Source organism: Hyaena hyaena, unplaced genomic scaffold (assembly GCF_003009895.1).
Source record: "Hyaena hyaena isolate Hyena2069 unplaced genomic scaffold, ASM300989v1 scaffold_162, whole genome shotgun sequence".
NCBI classification, from domain to species: Eukaryota; Metazoa; Chordata; class Mammalia; order Carnivora; family Hyaenidae; genus Hyaena; species Hyaena hyaena.
In genome coordinates, this window is record NW_024080795.1 from 1,775,370 (window position 1) to 1,797,415 (window position 22,046).

At 46.3% G+C, this 22,046-nt stretch overlaps 1 protein-coding gene across 2 annotated transcripts in view; it reads left to right on the top strand.

Annotated features, from left to right (window-relative positions):
- Positions 1 to 1,380: 1,380 nt before the first annotated feature.
- The window catches only part of HS6ST2 (heparan sulfate 6-O-sulfotransferase 2), a 291,817-nt gene continuing 271,151 nt past the window's right edge, over positions 1,381 to 22,046 (top strand). For both annotated transcript variants that reach the window (XM_039239902.1, XM_039239903.1), the window contains exons 1-2: positions 1,381 to 1,808; positions 2,669 to 3,187. In XM_039239902.1, coding sequence (XP_039095833.1) covers positions 1,381 to 1,808; positions 2,669 to 3,187 — 947 coding nt within the window. The remainder of the gene's footprint in view (positions 1,809 to 2,668; positions 3,188 to 22,046) is intronic.

A 22,046-nucleotide genomic window follows, 5' to 3' on the forward strand; every position in this document is an offset into this window, starting at 1 on the left:
CCTGAAATGCAGGGTTCCCCCAAATCTCTCATTCCTGGAGCTGGGCAAAGGGTCCCTGACTGTCCCCAGTAGGTTTGGGGGCACATGGAAGTCCAGCCAGGACTGAGGAAGTACGGGGGCGAGGTAAGGGCAAGGGGCGCAGCTATGACATAGGCTGAGAAGGACCCCTTCCTTACCTGGCCTGTGATTCAGTGAGCACATCCGAGCTTAGAGCAGCCCATAAACATAGCAGGAAAAATTGCCCAAAGGTCATCCTCACAGTTACCCAGATGGTTAAAAAGGAGGAATGAGTCTGATTTTACAGAAGCAGGAACTGAGGCTTAGGAGGGGCAAGTGATTATCTCAGGGCTGCCCAGCAAGGAAGTGATTGTTCTCAGACCAGTGCTTGTTGCTTCGCTGCACAGAAGGATCAAATGTTCTGACAGAGATCCTGGGAGAGCCTGTCCCTGGTGGGGCTTGACCCCATCCCCATACTCATCTCACTATCCCCCTACCTCAGCCCTGACAGTGCTGCTCTGAAACTCTGCTGCCACCCAAGTCCCTTCTGCAGCGGTGGGACTACACAGATGGGCATTTGATCACAGAAACAGCGGTTCGTGAGGTACCTGATCAATCAGATAGGAACAGTCTGAGTCCTGAGTTCGCTGGGGTCCTTGTCCTCTTTCCTTGCTAATCCTTACATTTGTGGTCCTTGCAGCCAAAAAGAGCCTTTTAACACCAGGGCTTGGGGAATGGTCTGCACTTATTTATTAGAGGAGGTGGTGTCAGTGTCTGGCTAGTGCCTGGTTTTTTGGCTCCAAACCCTGAGGCTCTGCTGTGTGACCCTGGGCAAGTGTCTTTCCGTCTCTGGGCCTCAGTTCATTTATCACATCGCCTTGGATTAGATGGCCTCACTCTGATGTAGGATTTAGTCATGTATCTTTCCTTCAATAAACCTTATAGGAGCGAAGCCTTCCTGTAGGCACGGGGCTGGATGACTGGGATTCAGCAAGAAGAGAGGAGAGAGGAGTAAGGGTGAGTCTCTGCTCTGTAAAAGCTCAGATTCCCATTCGGTAACGTGTTTTTTTTTTTTTTTTTTGTCATGCTTTTCCTTCATGCTGACTTACCTTTTCAGAAAAAGCCCCCGCTTCCGCTGGAGAATGGAAATTGGCAAAGAGAGAGGGAAAAGGTCCAATTTGCGCCTTTGCTATTTTAGGGGAGGTTGAAATTACCAGCCAAAGTGGAGTGATGCGCTCACTGGAGTGACCTCCGTTCCCCAAGACAGGAGAAAACCCAGGTCCTCTGCTCGTGAAGTGGCTTGAGCTCTTAGGCGCGAGGCATTATTACATAAATTCAAGCTCGCTGCTGATCCTTAGTACCCTGAGTTGCCTGAAGGGGGGAATGGCACTGCCTGCGTGTGCAGCCCGGGCGCTCGGGCCGCCGCTGCAACCGGAGCGAGGAGCGCCCGCCCGCACCACCTGTCCCCGCCGGCATTCCAGAGTAGAGGCCGAATTGGCAGCGAGCCGGCCGGGATCAGTCGCCGCCTCAGTCCGCGCGGGCCCTCCTAGGGGTGTGTCTCGCGGCTTCAACTCCCAGCCGCTCCTGGACGAGCCCCTAAAGGCGTCTTCCTCCCTGGCGGGAGCCGCGCGCACCTCTCTCTTCGCGCTGCTGCCCCGAGGCCGCCGCAGGCGGATGCACGACCTCAGGAGACGCTGGGACCTGGGCTCCCTCTGCCGGGCCCTGCTCACTCGGGGCCTGGCCGCCCTGGGCCACTCGCTGAAGCACGTGCTCGGCGCGATCTTCTCCAAGATTTTCGGCCCCCTAGCCAGGTACGTTTTGGGCGAAAGCGGGACTCGCGCTCCCGGGTCGGGGCGCGCAGGAGCCGCGCGGGCAGGGAAGGCAGCCGCGAGGGGAGGAGAGGGCGCAAAGTTCCAGCTGGCCGGCGGCGGCCGGGCTGGGGGGCTCCGGAGGGGCGCGGCGCGCGTTTGGCCCCGCTGCGGCCGCTTCCCCGCCGTTCCGCGGGCACCGGCTGCGCAGCGTCTCCGCTCGCGAGTCGGGCTGCGGGAGGACTCGTCCCCCCGGGGCAACTCCGAACGCCCGGCTCGGAGCTCACTCGAGGCGGCCGCCAAGGTGGGCGAGCGGGCGCGGGCCAGTGCGGGGCTTCGGGGCGCGCGGCGAGGGAGCCCGCCAGTCGGGCGGGCGGGGAGGCGGCGGCGTGCGCGCCCAGGGGACTGGGGGCAAAGGCACCGGGGAGAGTCCGGTGGGCGAAGCGGGATGGAGATGGGAGCCACCGCGAGCGGAGCGAGACGTGCGGGGGCTCGGACCGGGGGTGTGAGTTGGGGAGTGGGGCGACCGAGGCGAGCGGCGTCCCGCGGGGACGAGACCCCCACGACGCGGCTCCGGCGAGCTCCGGCGGGGGGAGAGGGCCGGCGGCCAGCGGGAAGGAGTCGGGGGGAGGGGGGTGTGCGGCAGGAGCCACAGCGCTGAGCCTGCCGGGAAGGAAGGAAGCGGGGAAGGGCGCCGCCGCCGCCGCCGCCGCCGCCGCCGCCGCCGCCGCCGTGGAGTACTCGGTGTGGAGGGGAGGGGGAAAGGGGCGCAACGGCGGCGCCGCGGGGAGGAGGCGGTGCGGGCGCACGGCGAGCGCGGGCTGAGCTGCGGGATTGACGTAAGGAGCTTGGGTTTCCCCCAGCGTCGGGAACATGGATGAGAAATCCAACAAGCTGCTGCTGGCTTTGGTGATGCTCTTCCTATTTGCGGTGATCGTCCTCCAGTACGTGTGCCCCGGCACAGAATGCCAGCTCCTCCGCCTGCAGGCGTTCAGCTCCCCGATGCCGGACCCGTACCGCTCGGAGGATGAGAGCTCCGCCAGGTTCGTGCCCCGTTACAATTTCAGCCGCGGCGACCTCCTGCGCAAGGTAGACTTCGACATCAAGGGCGATGACCTGATCGTGTTCCTGCACATTCAGAAGACCGGGGGCACCACTTTCGGCCGCCACCTGGTGCGCAACATCCAGCTGGAGCAGCCTTGCGAGTGCCGCGTGGGGCAGAAGAAATGCACTTGCCACCGGCCGGGTAAGCGGGAGACCTGGCTCTTCTCCAGGTTCTCCACGGGCTGGAGCTGCGGGCTGCACGCCGACTGGACCGAGCTCACCAGCTGCGTGCCCGCCGTGGTGGACGGCAAGCGCGACGCCAGGCTGAGACCGTCCAGGTGAGTCCGCGCCCGCGGCCGAGCAGGGCCCTGGAGCGCGGGAGGGGACCTGGGCCTGGGCGGGCGGAGGGCGGGGACGCGCTGCTGACCGCTGCGGGCGCCCCCGTGCGCACCTCGGGGGCCGCGCGAGTGCGCCCGGGCTGGGCGGGCGCCAGACTCCTTGGCGCGCACGCTCACGGCGCCGTGGCGGCCGCGGAAAGCCTGTCCGCCGCTGCTCGGGACGGCTGGTCTGTCTGTCTGCGGGTTGGCCTGCTCCGTGGCCGCGAGTGCGTGCGGGGGGAGTGGTCGGGAGGCCCCTAACGAGCGCCCCTCACTCAGCCGCCGCCCGCGGACTCCGCACCAGCGCGCCGCGCCGGAAAGAACCGGGCTCTGTGTGTGGCGTCCCGAGTCCCTCCTCTTCTTTCTCTGCTTTTCTCTGCACCCTGGTCCCAAAGCCTCCTTTCTGCGCTCTCTTCCCTTTCCCGCTCCTGCATTCTCCCCCACTCCGTTTCTCACTTCCTCTATTGGCCTTTCTTTCTTTTGCTCCTGATCTTGTCGACTCCTAGCCGCTGGCTCTTGCCCTTTCCCTCTTTCTCACTTAGCTCCTCGTTCTTTCTCTTTTACCCTTTCTGATTTTTCTCTTTTTGCTTGACTTTTGCCACCCTCCTCCTTTGTCTCCTCTGGCTCTGCTCTTCCTGGACGATTGGGTGTCCCTCTGCCGCCGTTTTGGGACACCGGGAGAGAGCTGATGGTACCCAGGTTGCGCCCCTCGCTACTGGTTGCACTCGAGGTACCCCCAGCACTTTGCGTGTGAGGGGGCACCCTGCGTGCCGACGGGCGAGCTGGGACTCTGCCGTGACCCCATGTGATGTTCGGTCTTGAGGAACCTCTCCAGATGTACGAATCCCAAGCCCCAGTGGTGGGGGGGGGGGGGGCGGCAGCCCACGAGCTGGGAACCCGGGGCTGATGCGGAGAAAGGTGATGTATGAAGAGTGTGTAGCCAGCTGCTTTTGAAGCTAGGGCATTTTCCTCCATCCAGCCGCAGTGCCCAGTTGCTGGAGGTCACGGAATGCCATAAAAGGGGGCGGGGAAGAAGGGCAGGTTGGGCTGGAGTTGCTGCAAGCCAGGGCTCCCATTCTGACACTGCCCCTAAAACAGATCTGGGCTGGGGCAGGGGGCCCAGGGACTGGGCTGGGTGAGTCTAGTTGCCAGGGGACCTCTGGACGGGGCTTTTGGGCAGGCAAGGACAGGCCGTGCTCTCTGCCTCCCCATCAGGCATCACGGGGACACTCCAGACTGTTGTTTACATTAGCTGCCTACCTGGGCCGCTCCCAGCTCCCATCCCTGCGGCCCCGCGCCCCAGGCAGGGTACTCCAAGTAGGGGCTTTGCACACAGCCAGTGCAGTTTCTTCTTTCTAGATGCAGGCAAATGGAGCCCCCTGACTTTCTGGTCACCATTGAATTGTGAAGAGACCTCACCCCTGCTCATTCTTTCTTCCCTCAGGCTACAGCGTCTTTTCTTGAATGCCGCGATTCTGGCAGAATCTGTTGACCTTTCACTGCCTTCACTACCCTAACAGATTTCTTTTTTTTTTCCAATCGTGAGCAAACCTTGGCTCCAGGAAGGTTGCCACCTCAGTCCATTGTGGGAGTTGTGTAAGTCATTGTCATGAGGTTCTGGTGTTTAGGAAGATCCCAAACAATTTGGCAATATTGAAAATAATCTCACTTGCTGGTAGAGCTTGTAGGTGTAGTGAGGGGTGGTGATATTTAAAAAAAAAAAAAAAGCTCTTTAGGGCAAAAATAGAATCCCACAGCCGTGACTGTATCCGGAGAAATAGAAATGAGGTCGTGGCCACTGTGGAAGTCATGGCTCTGTCTAGGGCACATGTGTCTTTTGAAATCCTCGTGGACATATAGGTCAGAGTGTGACGTGGTCTCTAAGCGCACCTTTTAGATGTGGTCGGGATTATGTATTTTTTTGGTGGCCACTATCCTCTGGCAGATTCCTTCAGAAAATTTCCGTAAGGTAACCAGACCTCTCAAGGGGAGGGTTCACCCTCTTGGATTGTCCCAAATCGAAGCAAAATGATCTGAAATGAAATGAGATCTCCTTGGTTGTAAAAAGGGTGATACCACAGTGCCATCTAGTCTAATTAAAGAAGAGCCACTTCTTAAAGAGTCAGAATTACTGGGTCTTACAATATTTGCACACGTCAAATACAATTTGTTACAGAAACACAGTGCTACCCTGAGGGCACCTTTTTCTTTCACTAATTCCTCCCCACCTCCAGAAATCTTCATTTTGAAGAACAGCGATAGCTTGAGGGTTCCAGAATTTCCCAGGATGTTCATACATCCCTGCCTTCAGGACCAGTTCAGTGAGTTCTGAGAATCTCTAAGAGGGAAGTTACGCATAAGTGTGTATGAGTGAGAGAGAGAGAGAGAGAGAGACAGAGTGTGTGTGTGTGTGTGTGTGTGTGAGGAAAATTGAGACACGGGGAAGCAGTGATGCGTGGGGGTAAGGAGCCGCCTCAGGAGATGAGAGTCAGCCATGCGGATTTCCTGTGTGGAGTGGTCTTCCGTGCCAGGTGGTGGTCTGTGTGCTCCCCTGAACTGAGAGGAACAGCGGCTCTGTCTGTTTGGCCTGGGAGTCCCAGCCCCTGGGCCTCAGCTTCAGGCCAGCCATGAACCAGCTGTGTGACCCTGGACCAGAGCCTGTCCAAACCTTATACGTATGGAGAGTGTGTTCCACTTCCTGATGGATCTTTCACATCCCTTAATCTCTGGTATTTCGCCGTAAACTTGCAGTGTCTTTGGGAAGAGGGCAGAGTGGGCAAAAGTATCCCCATTTGTCAGACGGGAGTGAAGCCTACGTGGGGGAAAGATTTTCCCAAGGTCCCTGAGCTCTTTAGTGGCACAGTGGGAATCTTCTTCCAATTCTGTCTGCTCTGTTGCCTGTGTCTTGATGAGCAGGGAATTGGCACAAACACCGTGTTTCAGGTTAGTAATGCCCACAAAGTGAACACTCGATGGGTGTTAACCGATATTGTTATCACCTGCATCGTCGCCATTTGCAATAATGGTACACGTGTGCGTTTGGACGAGTGATTGGAGCAGGGTTGCCACAGCCATTGGGAGGAGAACAGATTTGTAGCGCGCGAGGCTTTCTGCTCAGTGGCAGCGGCAGCGAGGGCCACCTTCTGACTCACAACCATCCCATCCACATTACAGGGGTGGGGCAGGGCGGAGGGGGGTGGGGGGGTGGGGAGGGGTGAGGGGCCATCGTGGCTGCGGGCTGAGAGCCTGAATCCCGCTCCTGCTGCTGCTTGTGCGGTGCTTCCCCGCCTCGGAGGATGGCGGAGTGCTTGCGTGATATAGAAATGGCTGTGAGCACGTTGCCTGGCAAGGACAAAGACGGAGAATGCATGGCTGGCAAAAGGGTCAAGTTATTTATTGAGAGTAAGAGTTCTCAGAAAGAAAAACAAAACAAAACAAAACAAAGGAAACAACTAGAAATTGCATTTCATGCATCCGTCTGCCAATATGTTGTTTGGGGTCAGAGAAGGGTCCTGCTCATTCTAGAATTTCTAAGACCTTTTTTTTTTTTTTTTTTTTGAAAATGTATCAGAACATTCTTGCTTACCAGCTGTTAAAACTCCCAAATTCTGCAAGCTCTTCCGAGGCCAAATCCCCTCTGTCTGTAGCCAACTCTAGTGCACCACTTCGTCTGTGGGAGGAATTCAGAACTGGGCGCAGAGAATGTGTGCTGGCCTCGTTTCTGTCTGCCAGGTACCGTGCTGGCTGGCACACACGGGGCAGCCGGACGGTGCAGGGGGGCAGATCAGGCTCTGTTGCTGTACAAGTCAAACAATCCGATCGTGCTCTTCCTGTGGCGTCCTCGACTTTTAGCGTCTCCAAAGATTGCAGGGGCCACGGGGAAGAGTAACCCATTGTCATCTAAGATCCAGTAGGATACCACTGACAGGAAAAGACTGAAAGGCATTTGTAGGGAGAAGAGTTGTCTTTGGCTTTCCGTTTCTTTTAAAAAGGTGGCTCTATTTTGAAAGAGCTGCGTCTTAGCCAGCCCTCCGTGGTGCCGGTGCCCACTCACGCCTCACGTGCCCAGGCTCCCACTCCTTCCCGTTCTGGATTTTGCAGCGAGGCGGGATGACACGCCAGGCTTTTAGGTGCCAGGTAGGGGGTGAGGGGGCGAGCGAATGGGCAGGTGCAGCGAGCGAGGCTGCCCTGTGGCCCTTGAGGCCGGGGGCCGCTGAGCTCGCTCTCACGGGGCCGGCTTTACTTAGCCGGGCGTGCATTGCATCAGCGGCCTTTGCGAAGAGCTGTCATGGCCTCCCACCTACTCCTCAGGAGAAGGGGAGAGACTCAGATCACATCTGTCGAACTGCAGCAGGATTCGTCGGCACCGTTGCCTGGATGGCAGACATGTCAGGGTCCCGACAAAACTCTCCCTCCTCAGGGTACGAAAGAGCTACTCAGGATGAGCATTTCCTAACAGGAATTTTTGTTCAGTGGTGCTGTGTGGCGAGAAGACTGTTAGAGCTTGTCTTTTATAGATACCTGTCGTCAACTTCGGTAGCGGGAAATGACATTAATGATTAGTCATCTTTTCCTTCGTTATTCATTAAGCAAAACTTTGTGAAACTGCCCATTATCTTCCGGGGAAGGCACATCATCCTTGCTGTCACAGAGCTTACAACAGAACGAAATAATTTGGGATTTTAGACATTTAATAAAGGAGATGAGTTTTGTTTGGGAGCGATTTGAATATCTAGGATGTCTTTAAAATGTCACATCTTCACAACATGGAGAAAAGTCCATCTGCTTATGTGAAAGTTTATGTCTAATCGGCAAACTGTGAAGTATCGTGACCTCTGCACAGTGCTAGCAGTTGGGGGAAATTAGAGCCAAGACAAAGCCTGAAAAGCCAAGGTCACCACCACCTTCAGCCGCAAGTCCATAAAGATTAGAGGGTCAAGTGCAGACCTGTGTAGTACAGACAGGTCAGAGTTGAGGTGAGGGTGGAGGAGGGCTTGTCACTTGATGCAGGTCCATCCCCCTCTGTAGAATGGGAGATTTAACCAAGACGCTTTCTCAGGCCCATTCCTTCCTAAGTGAGGAGGAACAGGCCAGAAAAAGGAGAGATGTATTCAGGAAGGCGTCTGGGAATGGGTGGGTTGTATTTAGAAGAAAAGAGGCATTATGGGTGGGCGTGGCATCCTTCTGGCATCACGAGGTTCAGCAGGCCCACCTAGCCAGGGCTGGCCAGACCTGAGAAGGTCCTGGTTGGGGAAGGGTGAAGGAGGTAGGTAGGGGAGCCCTTGTTGCCGAGGTCCTGGAATGGCAATGAGGAAGTTGAACCCCAGTGAGTGGGCGAAACACGTGGGTGGAAGGAATGTAAAAAATACAAAAGCACGTGAAGGGTGGAGTCCAGTTGAATGCATCTTCCTGATTTCGGGAGTGGAGGTGGTACCAGCGTTCAAACTGGAGAGCCTGAGGAGGGGACCTCGTTTGGGCTGGAGGGCACTATACTAAAGAGCTGTGGCTTGTCTATGTGGCCTAGGTGTCTAGTGGCCAGGGTTTATAGGGAAGGGAGAGCACTGTGGGGCACATTAGGGCTTAGTTGTATATGTGGGAGTCTGTGAACCCAGTTAATCTGATTTCACAATTGGCATTATTATTTAAATGATAGCCGCGATTCACATGTGGGGCTCTCAGCCAAGGAGAAGGGTGTTTGAATAGAGGAAAAGATAGGCGGTTATGATTACATAAAAACGAGAACTGTTCATCTGTCAAAAAGTAGCCAAAATGGAAAGGCATATGTCAAACTGATGAAAATATGCACAACAAATAAAATAGACAAAAAATGACATCTTTTCGGTATAGAGGACTCCTACGAGTTGATTAGAAAAGCAAAGAATATGACCAGACACTTTACAGCACGGGCACCACAACTAGTTTACAGACATGGAAACACTGTTTAGTCCCACAGGGATGTGGTAAATATCCTAATTCTCATACATTGTAAGTGGGCATGGAAATTTGAATGATTCTATTGGAAATAAATTAGGTAATATAAACAGAGAACATTAAAAATATTTATTTCTTTGACCTATAACTTCTTTTCGGGGATTTTACTGAAAGCCACAGTCCTGGACACTCATTCATTTTCATTCAGTCACTCACTCACTTATTCATTCACTCACTTACTCACTTTTCAATTCAACAAATATTTATCGAGTGTCCCCCATCACTGTGCTGTGTGTGTGGGGGCACTGTCAGGAACCAGGCAGATGTGCGTGAAGTGGGAAAGATAGACTTGACACCAACACTTAATCACTTAAAATTGTGAGAAATACTATGGGTGGGGGAAGTTTAGGGGGATATAATCGTAGGTACACTGGAGTTCTTCATAAGTGCAACACATTGGAAAAGTCTGGACATCCACGTAGAGAATGGCTCAAGGAATCTCAGTACATCCACTTGGAGGATTATTACAAAATCATTTAAATGTCCTTTCATAAAGTATAGAAAATTGCTAGTGATTTAAAGCTAAGGGAAAAAGAGATAGACAATTATGGACCCATTATAACTACAGCTATGTTAGAGAGAGGGGGTGGAGAGCGGGAGAGGGAGGGAGGGGGAGAGAGAGTGTGTGTGAGAGACAAAACATCTTCCCATCCCTCTAAAGCTAAGCATAAAAGACAAAGATTGAAAGGGAAAATACCAGGTATTAGTAGATCCATTAGTGATTTATTATTCTGCTTCTCTGAAGGGTTTGCATTTCCTTTATGAGTATGCACTCCTTTTATAATAAAAGTAAACGTTAACGATTTTTAAAATGATGTTTTATTTTGGCTGTGATAAATTATACTCATGTCAACCTTTTGGTTCCTGAAAATCATGGCTGGCTATTTCATTAGCCTCTTGATATCCGGGGAGTTCTTAATGAGGAAAACAGTCTCAGCTAAATAAGCTCTCAGACTGAAAGGCAGAGGTGATAAGTCAGGAAGCGGCTGTTGATTTTTTTAATGAGTGGCTGTTTTATCATATGCTAAAGACACCGTAGAACTCTTACACCCAGTACTGTATAGAGATATTTGAATGGATTGCTGTTGTTGCTTCTCTGTTTAAAAGTTAAATGGAAGGGCGCCTGGGTGGCTCAGGTCATGATCCCAGGTTTGTGGGATAGAGCCTCGCTTTGGGCTCTGTTTTGAGCATGGAGCTTGCTTGGGGTTCTCTTTCTCTCTCCCCCCCCTCTTTCTGCCCCTTCCCTGCTTGATCTGTCTCTGAAAATAAATAAATAAATAAATAAATAAACATTAAAAATAAAAGTTAAATGGAACAGGAAATTAATAATGGTACACAATTGGAAATAATAACACTTGTTTGGCTCAGCCGCAGCCACCCAAGACAGCCTAGACTCTGAATCTTCATTGGCCTCTTTCCAGGTCAGCTGATGCTGGAGCTAATGGTGTGGCTCGAAGAGTCTAGTCCTGGGGCTGAGGAAGGGCTTTCGTTCTAAACATCCACAACTGAGAGCTTCGGTCAGTTAGTGCTCATGTCCTCTTCCAGGAAAGGGAGGGAGTCCACTTTGCTGGGACAGCCGGCTCGCAGAGCAGTTTTACCTTCATAAGAGCATTGCACCCAGTTAACCGGAAATTAAATTACTTATGAATTAGTTAATATACTTATAAATAACATTTATGAATTATGAATTAAGTTGATTAGACCACTTCATTCCTCAGCTGCTCTGGGTATCCGAGGGGCTACTATATACAGTGAGGTGCATAGTCTTACTGTTGCAATTCCACTGAAACTCCATTTTAGGTACCAGTTATTTTGACAGTGTAAAGAACGTGCTTCCCAGTTGAAAAGCTAATATCGACGTTTGAAGACAAAAAAAAAGAAGATATTTAGTCACCGAGTTTAGGAAAAAAAAGCAGGTATGGGTGGGAATGTTCTCTTTTCCATTAAAGCATAATGAAGAATCCGATTAATGGTATATGTCTTCTAATACAATGCCATTCTAAGCTTGCAGAAATATTTGTCTAACTTGAGTAAAATATTTATTGGCAAAAGAGCATTTCTAGTTTTACTGGGGATTGGACTTCACAGATTATTCCGTTGGTCTTATTGCATCCCATTTGTTATTTCTGCCATTTTGCCTCTAAGAACAGTGTTGAAGACTTTGACACATTTCAGAGCATTACACTAAATAAATCTGTCTTGCACATTCTACTGTGCTTTTTCTGGAATATTATAAATATTCAAATATAGGCACACTTGCAAATTCAAAATAAAATTCAATACATGCAAATTCTGCATGAATTCCATATTTATAACTTAGCAATAGTTATGAACTTGTTATCCTATGATATAAATATATCAAAAAGGAGCTCATGGGAATTACCAATAAATATACTTTTCTGATTAAACTGTGGATTCTTTTTTAGTCACAATTTAAGCTGCAATTCTGGGATATATTATAAGAGAATAATTTGCACTTCATTTACTTTGAATTGTCAAGAATCATGTTCTTCCCCGATGTAAATGTCTGCAAAAAGGACTTCTTATTCAGTTTGATTGCTTTTTAAATTTTACTAGCAGAGATGCCCCAGTGAGCCTAAGAGAATTGGTCTGTTTCTTGTGAAGAGTTTAGTTCTAATGAATCACTTCCATGCACTTTTCTGAAGGAATATAGGGCAATTGAAATGTGTAATGCATTGATTTACATTCCTTGCATTAATTGACTTTCTCCCATAACTGTACTAATGAAGACAAGTCTTCAGCATAGTATCAGCTCTGATTCACTGATGGAGATCATTGGACTTTTCCTAACTTCCTATATGAGAGTGAATGCCAGCAAAGAGTGTTTAGAAATTGACTAGAGTGACCAGGTTATAGACAGGAAACTCAAGAGATACTTCCAAAAGGTCCTTTGATCTAGGCAGCCAGCTTCTCAGTTAATATAATAAATAGAAGTTGACTAAACTCACTAGTTGAAAGACCTAGATTATCACATTTGATGGGAATACAAACTCCAGCCATGTGCTGTGCATAAGAGACAAAACTAAAACATAAGGATACAGGTGGGATTGGAATAGACATACCATGCCAATACTAACCAGAAGGAGGCTGAAGTAGTTACACTGAAATCAGATGAATAGATTAAATGAAAACGTTCATTGGGGATATACGGGATCACTGAATAATGGCAAAAAGTTCCATTTTCCAGATAGCAGTTCTAAACTTGTATGCACTTGATACCTTGTTTTAAAATATATAAAGCACAAACTGACAGGCCACTAGGGAGATGTAAAATCTACTAATGTCTTTCAGAAATTGACAGAGGAAACAAACAAAAAAAAATGGGTAAAGATACAGAAGATTTGGTTAACAAGCTCAGTGTAACGGGCCTGCACCCAATTAAAAAAATGCACATTCTTCTCAAGCACATATAGAACAATTGTAAAAATAGACCATATACTAAGCTGTAAAGTTAGTCTGGAAAAACTTAAGTGAGTAAATATCTTACAGACCATACTATTTGACCATGCAGTGCTTAGTCATTGAATGTTGTAATCAGTTAGGCAGGAACAAGGGATCAGGCTCTGAGTGCATGAGAAGGAACTAGTAGCCTGATATATTTGGAAGGATTGCCAATTCTTCACTGACCACATCAGGTTTCTTAATTCACATGCAAGAGGGTAGAACTCCAAGATTTTGGCAAAGAAAAGTACTGGAAAGTGATGGTTTGACCCAGGTAGGTTGGCCTGATTTCCCCTGGAGACCTATTAATGTTTTGGGGTACCTATTAAGACAGGCCCTATGCCACGGGCATAGCTGTATTTTTCTCATTTAATCCTAAAACAACCTTCTAAGGTAGATGTTTTAAAAATCCATTTAAAGACGAACGAACAGAAAATTGGGCCCAAATCTACCCAGCCAGTCAATATAGCAGCTGACAGTGTAAAAAGAATTAGGCCACTTGGCTTGTCTGATATGTTTTAATGGCCACTAAATTTTCAGGAAAATCTCCAGGAGCCTCTACCTGCGTTTTGGCCATGTCTATTATACAGGCTAGGTAAAATGAGACTTGTTAACTGATATTTTTTCCAAAGCACTTTTTAGAAAGTTTAATAAAAATTACTCTTTAAAGGTGTATTCTGGGGCGCCTGGGTGGCTCAGTTGGTTAAGCATCGGACTTCGGCTCAGGTCATGATCTCACGGTTCATGGGTTCGAGCCCCGTATCAGGCTCTGTGCTGACAGCTAGCTCAGAGCCTGGAGGCTGTTTCAGGTTCTGTATCTCCCTCTCTCTCTGGGCTTCCCTGCTCACGCTGTCTCTCTCTCTCTCTCAGAAATAAATAAAACATTAAAAACAATTTAAAGGTGAGTTCTGCAGCTCTTTATGCCTCTTCTTAAGTGAAGACTTAGATCTCCAACAATAAAGAAAAAATAAGTAGATATCAAAGATATTGCAAATGAGTTCGACACTGATTTACAAAGAAGAATGCAGTTTTAGGGGAAATAAACAAAGAAAGGAGTTATGTTAGAGGAAAGATGATTTTCAGATAAGGAAAATGAGCACCTTAACTGTATTTTAATTTATGCCCTGTGTGGACTTAAAGTATGGTGCACATACTTGATAAGATTTCTAAGAGGCCAAAGCATCTTAGTCCTTCGGGAATGTTGGCAGTTGCCTCATGAGCAATGTCAGTTGCACTGCTCTGACTCTGGCCTGTTTCTATAAACGACCATCACTTTTTCGCTGTGTTTGGTCTGTGTAGACACAGCCTTTGGAAGGTAGTGCGAATGAGTTCTGCCATATCAGTTCATATGGTCTTGAAACATGAAAGCCAGTGACATAAAGATACTTTCTCTCAAAACCAAGTGAGAAATCCTTAAACTTGCTCTTATCCCGTGGGCTCATCACGAAGATAGGAGTGACCATTCTCTCTCTTTTGGAAGAGGCTGCTTTGGAAAAGAGAACATGTGAATTAGCATAGGTCTACCAGCCTGGCAGATGGGAATGCGGGCGGCCAAGAAATTAGGCTGATGGCATGGAAGAATGGTAAAAAGATGCTCAGTATAACCAGAGGGTGACCTTGGAATAATGGCCACCTCAGCAGATACCTTACGGCCGAGACTTTCCTAAGTGGAACGTTAACCGGCTCGACATCCTGAAGGTTGAAAAATGGAGCCTATTTGCCAGATACACTAGACGCAGAAATACTTAGTATTTTTGTGATTGGTTTTGCTGAGGGTGGTACAGCGTGTTCTAGGAGTAAAACAGGCCAACTCCAACTCATGAAAGCAATGTTGGAATGAAGCATATAGGAGTGAATGGTGCACAGTAGGCTATTTATGAAAAAGCACTTCACTACAAATTTTAATGGACATGTAGAAGCGATTTTATGCAGAAGCACACCATAAGATTAATGAAAGACAATTATTCTAATATGTGACTGTGGACCTTAAGCAAGGTAGTTTTTGAAATATTTCACGTTATTGAACGTCATGGCCTATACATTATTCCTCTGTTAAGGTAAGGATACATGCTTAGCGTCTACCACTCTCACTTTGTTCTTTGTGACTTGGAAGCAAATCAAAAGATAAAAAAGATATCATTTCAGCATTAGTATAGCATTTTAGAATCTTCTGGCAGCATTTGTATTTATCACCATATGGGTGTACATTAAATCTGCATATCTCCCTCTCATTTATATGTTTATGAAGTTGTAAAGATATACACATGTGCACACAAAGTAACTAAGCAAGTGATATGTGTTTGACAATGTTTGGTGACTTAATGCCAATTAGAGGGGGGTTAAAAAAAACCCTCGCTTTTCTAATCCAATTGTTTCTATGCTTTTTGGTTTATGCACTTAAGGACAGAATCCATTTAAAGTGCGGAAATTTGCATACATGCGGCTATGAGTGAGACTTCTATTTATTCCAGATGGCCTTGAAAAATTATTACCAAGGGCCTCAGAGACCTGGATGTCACGAGATCCATTAGGATGAGACGAAATCACACTTGGGTTTCCAGCACTTTCTCCTGTATGAGAAGGGGGTGGGCTTTTGACATGGTGGAAGCTAAAGGCATGTATATGGCTTAGCTAGACTGTTCAGTGAAGCCCAGTGAGCTCAGCTCATCTCAAGGAGGGAGTCCTGTGTTGCAGGCACCTCATCTACCCCAATTATAGGAAAGTGGCTCATGATTTTCCAGAGTTTTGCAGAATGCCAAGTTAAATGCTGCAAGCATGGAAGTGAGCAGTTACATGGCAGGGGAGCAGTCTCTCCCTTTTTAAAAAGCATGGTTGCATTGGAATGGGCAAGTTTGCGATGCTCCCCGTTGAATTGTCATTTTTTTTTTTTGTTTTGCTTTTCAAGTATGGTGATTATTCATTGTAGGGACTTTATGGTTCCAGTATGTAGGGAGGGTGTGAGGTCTCAGGTTGTGACCTTTGGCTGGCAATATCTTGTCTAGAGAATGTCACAGAGGTCTTACTTCCATGATGATGGCGGAAAGACCTGGGGCTACGAAAATCCAGCTCTTCTGGTTTGCTGAGGTCTGACTTCAGGATGTAGCTCTTTCTGTTATTGGAGGGGAGCTCTTGTGTGTAGTGAGCCTGCTAAGATGGAGAGATCTGAGTGCCACAAAGCCCGAGGTACACACAGCTATGTTATTTGGCTCTTGGGCTCTGAATTTGGCTTAGCAGAAGAAACCTAGAAGGAAGAAAAGAAATGTTCTCCCACAACTTCAAGCAGGTCGCAATAGTCAAGAAATGGTAGGATTTCCAACTGAAGAAGCTAAAATTGGGTCTGAGGAAGAGAAACACCAGGTGGGGGAAAAAGATACATTATTGCCATAATTATTTTTTAATGTGTTTTGTTTATTTACTTACCCTGAGAGACAGAGGGAGCAGGAGGGGACAGAGAGAGAGGGACAGAGAATTCCAAGCAGGCCCCTCACTGCCATCACACACAGAGCCTGACACAGGGCCTGAAACCACGAACCATGAGATCACTACCCAAGCCAAAATCAAGAGTTGGATGCTTAAGCGACTGAGCCACCCAGCATTTAATTATTGCTATAATTAAATGACAGATTGCCTCTGAATGACTTACTCCCCCAGGTTTAGCTTTGGGGACAATCGGTTGCACCCACATCTGCTTCAGGGCCCTAGGCACCATCTAGGTCTCACACCCACTTGTGGCTGTCAGTGTGGAATTCTGGTACACCATGATTTGGCTGGATTAGGGGTGAGAGCTAGTTTGGGGTGTTTCTGATGATTCAGTATAATTCACTTGAGATTCATTCAATCTTGCTTGTACCAATAGTTTGTACTTTTTTTATTGCTGAAGATTCTTCCATGGTAAGTATGAACCACATATTTTTTTTTACCACTGATCTGTTGAAGGACATGGGCCGATTCTAGTTTTTGGCTATTATGAATAAAGCTGTTATGAACATTAGTGTATAGGCTTCTGTGGGATGATCAGTGTTAATTTCTTTAGGATAAATGCTCAAGAATGCAGTTGCTGGGTCATTTTCTAATTATGTGTTTATTTTTATGAGAAACTGCCAAAATGGTTTTGTGGAAAGCCGTACGTTTATCATTTCACATTCCCAGCAGCAATGCATGGCTGATCCAATTTCTCCCCATCCTTCCCAGCATTTGGTGTTGTTACTGTTTTATTTTAGCCCTTCTGATAGGTGTATAGTAACATCTCATTGTGGCTGTAATTTACCTTTCCCTGATGGCTGGTGATGTTCAGCACCCTTTCTCATTCTGACTGGCCATCTGGGCACTGGCGCAGTGTCTGTTCATGCCATTTGCCCATTTTCTGATGGGATTCTTTTTTCTTTAACTGTTGAGTTTTTAGTGTCACTTTTATATTCTGTACATTAGTCTTTTGTCAGCTAAATTGTTCTCTCTATGTCCATTGTCCATTGCTTGCCTGCCTTTCATCTTCTTCACGTGGTATTTGACAGAGCAAAATTTCTGATTTTGATAAGGTTCAGTCTATCAGTTTTTCCCTTTATGGATCATGATTTGAGGTCAGGTTTGAGAATTCTTTGCCTAGCCCTAGATCTTGAAGATTTTCTCCTGTGCTTTTTTCTAAAGGGTTTATAGTTTTAACTTTGACTTTTAAGCCTATGATACATTTTAAAGTTATTTTCTTATTTAGATACAGTTCATGCATCATCGTATTCACCCTTTTAAAGCATGCAGCTGGATAAACTATGAAAGAACAAAAAATAAAGCATGCAGCCCGTGACTTTTAATATATTCGCAAAGTTGTGCCGTTATCGCCACTAGCAAATTTCATCCATTACCAGTCACTGTCCATTCTTCCCTCACCCCAGCCATCTCATGGGTGTGAAATGGCACCTTATTGTGGTTTTGATTTGCATTCTCCTAAAAGGTATGTTGAGCATCTTTTTGTGTGCATGTTGCCCATTCGGAAGTAATTTTGGGGAAAGTTCTATTTAGACATTTTTGCCATTTTTATGTTGTTTTTTTTTTCTACCTCAATATTCAGTTAAGTGTTCTTTTTTAAATGGTTTATTTAAGTAATCTCTATACCCTACATGGGACTCGAAATCAAGACCCCGAGATCAAGAGTTACACACTCCTCTGACTGAGCCCGGCAAGTGCCACTGAGTCAGGTGCCTCCTTGTAGAGTCTAGATTCAAGTCTCTTATCAGATTGATGCATTGCAGGTATTTTCCTCTCATTCAGGGAGTCTCCTTAGTCTCTTCATGATGCTCATTGAAGCACAAAAGTTTTAAATTTTCATCAAGTCCAATTTAACTGTTCGTTGTTTTGTCCCTTATGAAGGCTTTGCCTAACCTAAGACCACAAAGATTCACCCCTGTATTTTCTTCTAAGAGTTTTACAGTTTTAGGTCTTCAAATAAGGTCCTCGAGATATTTTGAGTTATTTTTTGTGCGTATTGCAAGGGGCCTAGGTTCATTCTTCTCTGTGTGATTATCAATTTTCGCACTATCATTTGTTGAAAAGACTTTTTCTTTATTAAATTGCCTTGGTACCTTTGTTGAAAATCAATTGGCCATAAGTGTATGGGTTTATTTGTGGATTCTTAATTCTATTTTTTTCATATATATAGAGCTATCTTAAAAGATTATTTATTTATTTATTTATTAATATACTTTATCGTCCAGTTGGCTAACATACAGTGTGTAAAGCGTGCTCTTGGTTTTCGGGGGTAGATTCCCATGGTTCATTGCTTACATACAACACCCAGTGTTCACCCCAACAAGTGCCCTTCTCAATGCACATCACCCGTTTCCCCCTTTCTCCTGTCCCCTCATCAGGAAACTACAGATGCTGGTGAGGATGTGGAGAAACAGGAACCCTCTTGAGCTGTTGGTGGGAATGCAAACTGGTGTAGCTGCTCTGGAAAACAGTGTGGAGGTTCCCCAAAAAATTAAAAATAGAACTCCCCTACAACCCAGCGATAGCACTGCTAGGAATTTACCCAAGGGATACAGAAGTGCTGATTCATAGGGGCACATGTACTCCAGTGTTTATAGCAGCACTTTCAACAATAGCTGAAGTATGGGAAGAACCTGAATGTCCATCAGAAAAGGTATTTTATTTTTAAGTAATCTCTACACCCAATGTGGGGCTCGAACTCACAACCCTGAGATCAAGAGTTGCGTGCTCTACCAACTGAGCCAGACAGACACCCCTCATTGTAGTTTTAAAGAATGATTTTAATGCCTCCTCTTTCATTCTTGATTTTAGCAATTGAGTCTTTTATTTTCTTCGTCAGTCTAGGTTCAGATTTGTCAATTTTGTTGATCTTTTCAAAGAACCAACTTCTGGCTTCATTGATTTTCTCTGTTCCTTTCAACTCTCAGTTCCCACTGCAATCTATAATATTTCTTTTCTTCTGCTTGCTTTGGGCTTAGTGTGGTTTTTTCTTTTCCAGTGTCTTGTGGTGGAAAATTAAGTTATTGACTGAGATCTCTCTCTCTCTCTGTCTCTCTCTCTTTTTTATATTTACAGCTATAAAATATTCTCTAAGAACTGCTTTGGTTGCATCCTGTAAGTTTTGGTATGTTTTGTTTTATTTTAATTTATCTCAAAGATTTTCTAATTTCCCTTGTGCTTTCTTCTTTGGGCCATTGTTTATTTAAGAGTGCATTGTTTATCTATCTATCTATCTATCTATTAAGAGTGCATTGTTTGATTCCCACATATTTATGAATTTCCCAGATACCCTGTTTAAATGATTTATAATTTCATTCCACTGTGGTCAGAGAACATACACTGTGTGATTGAGTCTTTTAAAATATATTGAAAGGTGTTTTATGGCCTGACCTATGGTCTGTACTAGAGATTGCTCTACATGCATTTCAGAAGACTGTATTGGCTTGTTGGTGGAATGTTCTCGAGATGTCAGCTAAGACTTGGTTTATTATACTGCTCAAGACTTCTGTTTCCTTATTGATGTTTTTCTAGTTGTTCTAGTTATTACTGAAATTAAGCCATTGAAGTCTCCAACTATTATTATTGAATTTTCTATTTCTCTTTTTAATTCTGTCAGCTTTTGCTTCGTGTGTTTTTAGGCTCTGTTGGTAACTGCATGTATATTTATGATTGTTTTGTTTTCCTGGTGCATTGTTCATTTAATTATTATAAAAATTCCTTTTTTATCTCTAGTAACATTTAGTAACATTGATTTTCTGTGATATTAGTAGAGTCATTCCGTATTATGGTTCTTGTTTCCATGATATAGGTCTTTTTCTCCTTTTTTGTTCAGATTGTTTCTCCCTTTGGATGTAATGGGTATTTCTTGTGAATAACATATAGTTGGACCTTGTCTTTTTAAAATCCATCTGACAGTGCCTGCCTTTTGATTGGATTGTTTCACTCATTCATATTATTAATAGCCCAATCCACATTTGTTATTTTATTTTTATTTTCTGTATATCTCACATCTTTTTTGTTGTTGTTTGTTCCTCTTTTCCTCCTTCACTGCTTTCTGCTGTATGAGGTAACTATTTCATAGTATAACATTTTACTTTATTTTATTTTATTTATTTTTAAATATAATTTAGTGTCAAATTGGCTTACATACAACACCCAGTGCTCATCCCAACAAGTGCCCTCCTCAGTGTCCATCACCCATTTTGCCCTCTCCCCCAGCTTCCATCCACCCTGAGTTTGTTCTCTGTATTTAAGAGTCTCTTGAGGTATGTTTAAAATTTTTAATGTTTATTTATTTTTGAGAGAGCGACACACACAGAGTGTGAGTGGGGGAAGGACAGGGAGAGAGGGAGACACAGAATCGAAAGCAGGCTCCAGACTATGAGATGTCAGCACAGAGCCCGACATGGGGCCTGAACTCACGAACTGCGAGATCATGACCTGAACTGAAGTCAGAGGCTTAACCGACTGAGGCACCCTGGTGTCCCCCTAGTATAACCTTTTAATTGCGTTAGCGATTTTTCGCTGTAACTTGTTACTTTTTTAGTGTATGCTCCAGGGCTTAATCTATACATTGGAACTTTTCAGAATTGACTCCATATTTATAATACATTACAGTTAGATCTAGAAATGTTTCTCTTAATCTATTCCTCCTTCTCCTTTTTTGTGCTGTTATTGTTATAAAATTTACATCTATACAAGTTAGAAACCCAGCAGTACATTATTGTCTTTAAACATCAATAATTTAGACATGCACTTGAGAGGAATTCTACTGTTGTTGGGTGGAGGTCATTAGGTCCTGTTGTTTGGCCAGTGTTGATTAAGTCCTGTTGGTTGAAGGTATTGTGGAGATCCTGTACATCCTTGTTGATTTTTTGTCTAGTTTTATTTTCAGTTGTTGAGAGAGAGGTGTTAGAGTCCCCAACCATAACTGTAGACTTGCCTGTTGCAAAGGGGGTGGTGGGTCAGCTTGGGGGGGAGGTGCTGAGAAGGTGAATGGTTTCAGGAGGTTTTTGGGAGAAAGGATGGAAAAAAATGTGCAACTGAAAGGTGTGGATGGTGGGGAGTGAGAGTGAGAAGGGCAAACTGGAGGCCCCGCTGTGCAGGGCAGAGTCATGGGGGATGAGACAAGCTTCACACACATGGAATTTGAGGAGATGGTGGCACCACCATGTTGAGATGCCCACAGGCATTGGATCTGTGGGATGGGAGCTCAGGACTGCAGACACAGACTGGGAGTCAGGAGACACTTATCTCATTATCTCATTTAGAATAATTCTGAATTACGTAAAAAGTACATCTAATTGCAGTGCAAGTCATCCTCAGTAGCTGCTGAGGGTAAAATCAGAAACTGGACCTAATTAGAGGTGCCTAGTTAGTTGAGCATCTGACTTCAGCCTAGGCCATGACTCTGAGTTCAAGCCCCGCATCGGGCTCTGTGCTGACAGCTCAGAGCTTGGAGCCTGCTTCGGATTCTGTGTCTCCCTTTCTCTCTGCCCCTCCCCTATTTGTACTCTGTCTTTCTCTCTCTCAAAAATGAATGAACAATTAAAAAAAAGAAATTGCACCTAATTAATAATGTGAAGCATAGGAAGAGGTTTTTTCCTGACTGAATGGGATGCCACATGTCCAGATGGCTGATAAGAGGAAACCACAAAAAATGGTGCCAAGGCCTTACTTGCCTCAGCCCAGCAGCAGGACCCCAAGTGAGGGATTCCAGAGCACCTCTCAGGCACGGCCTTCAGATGCCCACTCATCCCCACCGCATGTGCCAAGCCCAAGAGCACTGGGGAGCAAATACGTACTCTTCCCATGAAGTGTGTACACTGAAAAGTAAATACCTTTTCATTTATTATTTATTTGTTCTCTTTTTTCTCTATACTGCCTT